The sequence below is a fragment of the Benincasa hispida genome, chromosome 4 (genome assembly GCF_009727055.1).
Source record: "Benincasa hispida cultivar B227 chromosome 4, ASM972705v1, whole genome shotgun sequence".
Taxonomy (NCBI): Eukaryota; Viridiplantae; Streptophyta; class Magnoliopsida; order Cucurbitales; family Cucurbitaceae; genus Benincasa; species Benincasa hispida.
This window is the reverse complement of record NC_052352.1, coordinates 2129830-2138555: the sequence shown is the minus strand read 5'-3', so window position 1 is coordinate 2138555 and position 8726 is coordinate 2129830. Positions and strand designations below refer to the sequence as shown.

The 8726-nt window shown below is 31.1% G+C and overlaps 1 protein-coding gene across 1 annotated transcript; it reads left to right on the top strand.

Moving 5' to 3' along the window:
* Nucleotides 1–1653: 1653 nt before the first annotated feature.
* Nucleotides 1654–6772, top strand: LOC120075464 (glutamate receptor 2.5-like). Its single transcript, XM_039028879.1, has 5 exons — nt 1654–1894; nt 2576–3915; nt 4771–5083; nt 5451–5857; nt 6398–6772. Exons 1-5 carry the CDS (start codon nt 1771–1773, stop codon nt 6770–6772), a joined length of 2559 nt encoding a protein of 852 aa, XP_038884807.1. The 5' UTR covers nt 1654–1770.
* The last annotated feature ends 1954 nt before the right edge of the window (nt 6773–8726 follow it).

The window sequence follows — 8726 nt, the reverse complement described above, 5'->3', positions numbered from 1 at the left end:
TTAAAATTTTCGTCTCTTAATTTTTCTGCCTACTTGTAATGTTCTATTTTTCTGTATGTGATCACATACGATTAATAAAAAGAAATATATGTTGTAGCTTAGACTTTCTTAAAACTATAATAATTTTTTTTAAGAAAAAAAATAATTATCTTATTTTATGTTATCTTAAATTGTTAATGTTTAGTAATACTGTGATTGAGGTCCATTTTTTGTGCATTAATAACTTATTCAAGTTGATCAATGGTACAAATTTGAAAATATAAAATCATGATAAAGTGAATGATTAAACCGTTTGACCAATGAATTATATAAACTCCCCCAACTTTTTTGAGCTGCAAATTGCATTTAAAAAACTTAATCAATGTTAGATTACTATTTTGGTTTTGAAAGAACTGATCGTGCCTATCTATAAAAATTTCAAATATATATGTATCAAAGGGAACATTTTGAAAAATAAAGAAAACTTTTTATATAAAATAATAAAATTTTAATCTTCTTTGATAGAGGTTGATTGAAGTCTATCAGTATTTATCAGCGATAACAAACGATAAATTCTGATAGAAGTTTAGTCGTGTCTATTAGTGTTTTTTTTTTTTTTTTTTTTATCATTTCAGTAAATAATTTGACATTTTTTCCATGTATGAAAAAATTCCTATATTTCAAAATACCTGGTAGAAGAATGAGGAGCTCGGAGTGTTTTAGGTATTATTTCTTAATTTATTCCTAATTTATTTTTCAAATAAAAAATACTTACAAATAGAGATAAATTATTTTACGTGGATGAATAAATGTTAAATACTAAGCTTTTTTATAGTTTATCTCTCACACTTAGTTCACTTGTTGGAGATTTTGGAATGATTTGGCAACCATGAGTCATTCCTATTTATAGCCTAAAGAAACTTGGTCATCAAGTAAATCTAATGGCTCCGATTTGTGTTTGATTGATGTGAAGGATCCAATGACTCTAATTATCCTTATAGATGTGAAAGTGTAAGATTAATGGTCCAAATTTGTATCCAAGAAATTTCTTGAATAATAAGAAAATTTATCGATTATGATCCAACCTAATTGACATAAAATATAAACTATCAGTTAAATTTTCTTACATATCGTTTAACTAAAATTAATAAAACGTTTGGTCATTCATAATGAGAGAGAGAGATATCGTGACTGGAGATAGATTAAAAGCAATGGGCAGTTAGGATTTAATTGAATATTAAAGTTTTTGTTCTTTATGTATACAAAGGAAGAGAGAATATTAATTTAAGTTAAAATATACATTATTATTGGCAACTTGACAGTTGACACTTTATTAATATATATATATATATCCTTTTATGGTGTTAGGTGAGAAACAAAGTGAGTTTGATTTGGTATGATCAATACACATTAATCTCCATATCATACCATACATGATATTGTTTCTTTCGTTTTTCGTTTTTTTTTTTCTGAAATTGATCATATACTGAAAATAGTAAGAAATATTTCAACTAGTTTCTTCCTCCCACGTTCTTGAAATTCAGTTGTATTATAAATACATAGTCCATCCACCTATATATTAACGCTATGGAATGATAAAAAAAAAAAAAAAAAAAAAGCTAAACGATAATGGGGAAAGAACAGAAGAGTTTGAGAGGTGGTTTTGGGGTGTTGGTGATCGTTGTCCTCCTTAACATATTACTGGCTTTGGCGGCGGAGGAGGATGAGGCGGCGGTGGGAGTGAAAGTGAAGGTGGGCGTCGTTTTGAATTTTAATTTTACTTTTGGAAAGATGGGTCTAAGTTGTATTTCAATGGCTCTTGCTGATTTCTATTCTTCTCGGAGTCATTACAAGACAAGAGTGATTCTCAACACCATTGACTCCAATGGCACGGTTGTTGGTGCAGCTGCCGCAGGTTCGTTTGTCACATATTTTTTTTAGGGTAATTGCAATTGATAACATTTTTTGTCATAATAACCAACAGTATAACACCATTTTAAAAAAAATTATAAATATAGCAAAATCTATCGGCGATGGACTTCTATCATTGAAAGACTCTTACCAATGATATGGTCTATTAGTGATAGACTGCTACCAACATTATGATCTATCATACGCTTCAAGGATGTTACCACCTTGAAAACATATTGACGTGTTAATCATTGATGTTTTTATCATATAGTCTTCTATCAATGACAAAATACTATTATTGATAGTTATATCAATTATAGAAGTTTACTAAAATCAAAAGGAGAGAAGGGTAGCGATAGTGATGATCAGAATATTCATAGTTCTTACCATTCTTCTATTAAATTTTACTTTTAAATATCTATATTGAATTCTTTTCTAAATGTAAAACTTTGATTGTACGATTCTAAAAGGTAAGTTTGAAAATGATTTATTGTACAAAACTTAGAAACTAAAAATATATTTTTTTAAAAAAAGATGTAACATCGTTGAATAATAAAAGTTGTGTTGACATAATTGGGATATGTTGGTGTGCCTACTAACTCACATTACATATCTTTTTCAAAAAATAAAATAAAAAATAAAGGTTTTGTAAACTAGCCAAATGAATGAATGTATTGAACAACAGCTTTAGATTTGATAAAGAAAGAGGAAGTACAAAGCATTATAGGTCCAACCACTTCGATGCAAGCAAGTTTCATGATCGATGTTGGAGACAAAGCACAAGTTCCGATCATCTCGTTTTCAGCAACACGACCTTCTCTCACATCCCATCGCAGCTCTTTCTTTTTTCGAGTCGCCCAAGCTGATTCCTTTCAAGTGAAAGCCATTGCAGCAATCATCAAGACCTTCAAATGGCGACAAGTTGTCCCAATCTACGTCGACGATGAGTTTGGTGAGGGTATCATCCCTTACCTTGTCGACGCTCTGCAAGATGTAGATGCGAACGTGCCATACCAAAGCCTCATCTCTCCCACTGCCACCGATGACGAGATCGACCTAAAACTTTCCAATTTAATGACAATGCAAACTAGAGTATTTGTGGTGCACATGTTACCTGACCTTGCTTCAAGACTCTTCACCATGGCAAAAAAGAAGGGAATGATGGGTCGAGGCTACGTTTGGATAATAACGGATGCTATCACAAACGAGTTCAATTCGATAGAACCTTCAATTCTTGATCAATCAATGCAAGGAGTTTTGGGATTAAGAACTTATGTCCCAGGAATCAAACGCCTTGAATCCTTCAAACGTGGTTGGCAGAGGAGATTTTTAAGCTACTATCCAACCATAGAGGAAATTCCTGAGCTAAATGTGTTTGGGTTATGGGCTTATGATGCAGCTTGGGCACTAGCCATCGCGGTCGAGAAGGCCGGTATCAACAATCTTCGATATAGCAAGCCCAATAATGTTACTTTTACCAACATGAAAATGAAGTGTCCATCAAACTATCTGTACAACCTCGGCGTCAATCAAAATGGTGCCAAGCTGCGAGACGCGTTGTCAAATGTTAGGTTTAGAGGGTTAGCTGGTGAGTTCAGTCTCGTCAATGGCCAATTACAATCCTTCGTTTTTGAGATAATGAACGTGGTTGGTAACGATGAAAGGAGCGTCGGGTTTTGGTCGCCAAAAACTGGGCTGACGACGAATCTACGGTACTCAAATGGGTTGAGACCGATCATCTGGCCAGGAGACATAGAGAAGGCACCAAAAGGGTGGGAGATTCCAACGAATGGGAAGAAGTTAAGAGTTGGGGTTCCAGTAAAAGATGGATTTTGGGAGTTTGTGAATGTGGTTCGTGATCCAAAAACAAACGTAACGGAAGTGAGTGGATATTGTATAGATGTGTTCAAGGCTGTGGTTGAAGCTTTACCTTATGCTGTTACTTATGAGTTTATTCCTACTGACAAATCTAATGCACACCCTGGTGGTAGTTACAATGACTTGACTCATCAGCTCTTCCTTGGGGTTAGTATCAAACTTTTGATTTTCCTTATACATATTTTGTGCATAATGCTTTCAATCTATGATCAAATCAGGCCTTGGTTTTTCCTTTTTGTAAAAAAAAAAATAATAATAATAAAGTTTTGATTAGTTGTTTTCGTACTTTTTTTTAAAATCCTTTTCAAACAATAAAAAAATTATTTTTTTTTTAATTTTTTTTAATTTTTAAATTTGATTAAGAATTCCGTTGACTCTTTAAAATTAAAAATTAGGAAAAAAAAATAAACATAATTTTAAGACTAAAAATCAATTTGATGTATTTTTCGTGTTTTTTTCTCCCCAAAGTCGCTCCTTTTCCATTTTCATACATTTATTGATTATTTTTCTCAATCATAAATTAATGACATGAAAAAATTATTATAAAATTCGAAAAACTATTATAAATTATTATTGACTATTTTTTTCAATCATAAATTAATGACATGAAAAAACTATTATAAAATTCAAAAAAATTTGAAAAACTCCTTTTTTTTTTATGCAAAAAGTGTGTGTTTCTAGCTTTAGTGATTGTTTTTTTCTCTCTTCTCTAAATTTGCTATTGTTTATGTGTTATGGAATGTCCGTTTTGTTGTTGTATGTATTAAAAGTTTAATTTCCCATGGATTAAAGCATTTTGGTAACCGGACGATCATTAGATACAGTCCGAGTTGCACTTAATTCTCATGCATCCCATTTCCTCACGTAGTAAAAAAATAAAACTAATCCAATTTTAAAAAAGAAAAAATCTATCACATGGCATATTTTTATTGGTGTGTAGTCTGGGTAGTTCCACAGTTTTTCTTCTTGTTAAATTTTTAATAAATGGTTTTGATTGAACAGAAATTTGATGCTGTTGTGGGTGACATAACGATCCGAGCCAATAGGTCTGAGTACATAGACTATACATTGCCATTCACAGAATCTGGCGTAGCTATGGTCGTGCCAATGAAGAGCAGCAAGAACACCAACGCGTGGGTTTTCTTAAAGCCTCTTACTTGGAAGTTATGGGTGGTCATAGGCAGCTTCTTCGTGTTCGTGGCAATTATTGTATGGATACTTGAACATCGAGTCAACGAGGACTTTAATGGGCGTGCTCTTGACCAGATTTCTACCAGCCTTTGGTACTCATTTTCCACCATGGTTTTCGCCCATCGTACGTCGCCCATCTCTAACTTTTTTTATAAAATATTTTTTGTAATATCTTGGATATATTATCCAACGCTTTAAATGGATCAAGTCCGTGCCCAATGATGGGATATGGATACAACAATCCTAAAACCTAAGTTATATTCATATTTATATTATTTAAGGGAATACATTATATAAACTCTCTAACTCTACTGTGCCTCTTAATCTCTAATCTGATATTTTCTCTCTAGTGATAAAACCGTTTTCTTCTCGGTTCATGGACGTAGCTGACACACTATGTGAACCATGTAAATATTTTGTGTCAATTCTCTATTGTTTATGTTATCTATTGATCTTTGATTGTTGTTTTGGATAATCTTATAAATTTTCAGGAGAACATACATACAACAACGGGACAAAATTTGTGGTGATAATATGGTTGTTTGTGGTTCTCATAATTACACAAAGTTACACTGCAAGTTTGGCCTCACTTTTGACAGTTCAAGAGCTCAAACCCACAGTAACTGATATAAACCAGCTTCTTAAAAATGGAGAGAACATCGGGTATCAAGGAGGTTCTTTCGTATATGAGATTCTTAGGTCATTGAAGTTCCACGATTCCCAACTAAAAACTTACCAATCACCAGAACAAATGCATGAACTTTTTCTCAAAGGAAGCATCAATGGAGGAATTTCTGCTGCTGTGGATGAAATCCCTTATATTAAGTTGTTTCTTGCCAAATATTGCTCCCAATATACCACCACAGAGCCCACCTATAAAGCCGATGGATTTGGTTTTGTAAGTTATATCTTTCTCTTTTCTCTCTCGCACTTACCAAATCAACCATTTGTGGGGACAATGTTTTTGGCCAATTGTTCTAATGGCTCATCTCGGTGCATTTTGGCCATGATCAATGTCGAGAGACCTCTTTGTAAAGGATAAAAAACTTGGAGGACTATTTCGGACAATTATGTTGAAAATCAATGCAAACTTAATTTGCAAATATACAATAATTAAATTAGTCTTTTTCTTTAATAGAAGTTAACAACATTTATTTAGGGTAATATCATCTAAATTGGAGGGAAGTGGTCTAATAGCTTAGTGAGATTGATGGAGGAGAATTTTGTGTGTTAGTGGAATATAGTTAGTGTATCAGTAGTTAGTTTTTATTTTCCCTATAAGTACTTGTAATCTTTTCACTTTAATTAATATAGAACTCAATATTAACATTTATTCTCTATGCAATTTTTTTCTTTTCTTTTCATCTTTCGTTATTTTCGTTTTTTGCTTTTCATTACAAATTACCCTAAAAATATTAATTCATGATTTATTGGGCAGGGTTTTCCGATAGGATCGCCATTAGTACCGGATATTTCAAGAGCAATTTTGAAGGTAACAGAGGGCGATAGAATAAGAGAGATTGAAAATGCATGGTTCAAAAAGGTGAAAGAATGTTCAAGTTCGGAAGCCGCTGAAATATCTTCCACCCGCCTCAGTATCGACAGCTTTTGGGTACTTTTTGCCATCACTGCCGGTGTTTCCATAATTTGTGTAACCCTTTACATTACCCTTTTTCTCTATGAAGAAGTGCCTCAATCTTGGAGATCAGCTAATTCTTCCATCTTCAAAACATTAGCTGACTTGGGTTCCAAGTTCTTGGGTACAGATCCTAAAGTTCAAGCTCTTCGAGAAAGTCGCCGACGACGAGATTGACCAAAATTCTCTTGGATTTTTTCTTTTTCAAAAAAAATATTTGATTTTTTTTTATGAGTGGAATGCACATCTAGAAAGATATATACAGTCCATGATATGTGCATCAACGTGTTAATTTCAAAAATCTTCTTAAATTATTTTGTTGGTTTAATTTAAATCTTATTTGTACACATGCTTCTTTTTTTTTTTTTTTTTTTTTTTTTTTTTTTTTTTTTTTTTATTCCAACGTCTACTCATTGACACGTACTTTTGAAAAATTATTCATTTTGTTTATGTTCTTTAATTTTGTGTAAAATTTTACTTCAAATATATATGTATCAAGTCAATTCTTCTGGTTATATTGAGTGTGTGTGAACATATAAGCTATATTTAGGCTTTATTGAATAACATATAAGCACAAGGATAAAATTCTCATTCAAATTCTAAAAATAAGTCTTGATTTCAAAAATGTTGGTCTAAAGTAGATAATAAAATAAGAAATTTAGAGGTGTAAAATACGTTTGTAGGCTTAATTTTCAAAAACTATAAACTAAAAACTAAATGATTATCAAACGAGATCTTAATTATTTATTTTGGGAATAGATGGGGATTATAATGTTAAGACTATGTGATGAACATTCAACAAATTGAACAATTATAAATTGATGATAATGGTTAATAACTAGATATATATGAATTGAATTGATATGAGTCGATGATAATATATCTAAAAAAACAATACTTTGAAACAAATGAATAATGATTAAAATTAAGTTCACGAATTATAATAACAAATGCACGGCCACAATATGGAATATAAAAACTAATGTATCGGTTATATACTTCATATTCATTGAATGATATACTAAAGATTAAGTATGTCAGATATTCTAACATTATGGTGATACACTAACGGAATGAAATTGGAATAAAAAATAATGGAAATCAGATATGTGTATATAGATTTGCAATATTTACAAAATCTCATTAATCATTGATAAATTTACAATTGAACGTGTTCAATTGCTGAAATAAATTGGTGCATCTAAAAAATTATGGAAACTTTGACACAAAACTTGGATTTTTTAAGCAAAAAGTTTGGGTTTTGGGAGATTCGTACAATGACCGTTCCTTTTGCGAACTCAGTTTTTTGCAATACTTCATTTTTTATGATATTTATGTGAGTTTTAAAAGATTTTTACTCGGTGAATTTAATCAAATTCAACAAATGGTAAAATTTGTCGAAACATTTGTGCAAGGTTTTCTGTTCAAATTGGTTATAAAATTAAAAATTTAAGGTCTAAATTTACACGTACGGTATAATTTAAAAAAAAAAAAAAAAAAAAAAAGAAGAACCCATATATCTCAAATTGTTGGTCAGTAGACGCTTATAATACAAATCAAGAGATAAGAGAAGAAGATTGCTCTTTTACTCATACAATTTAGGAGACTTTCTATAGCATTAAAAAAAACGCTATCGTAGACTTTCTATAACATTTTCCAAAATACTGTCATAATCCATGTTATTGAAAATCTATGACTTTCCATAACAATTTTTGAACACTATAAAAAAACATTATAAAAAGTTCTTTTTGATAGCACATAGATGATGTTATTAAAACTTTTCATAACGTTAAAAAATGCTATTGAAACATTTTGATAGCATTTTTTATAGCGTTAGAAAAGTGTTATCAAAACGTTTCCATAGCATTTATTTGATACTAAAAAAATGTTATTGAAATGTTATGGTAGCACTTTTCCAACGCTATAAAAAAAGCTATCAAAATGTTTCGATGGCGTTTTTAATAACATTGTAAAAATGCTATAAAAGAGTTTTCATACCGCTTTATAAATGCTATCGTAGCCGATGTTATTAAAAAACCTCAACTTTCCATAGCATTTTTGTACAACTATTAATCGTTATAGAATGTTGACATATGATAGCTTTAGTTCAATGTTATAGAAACGTTTCATT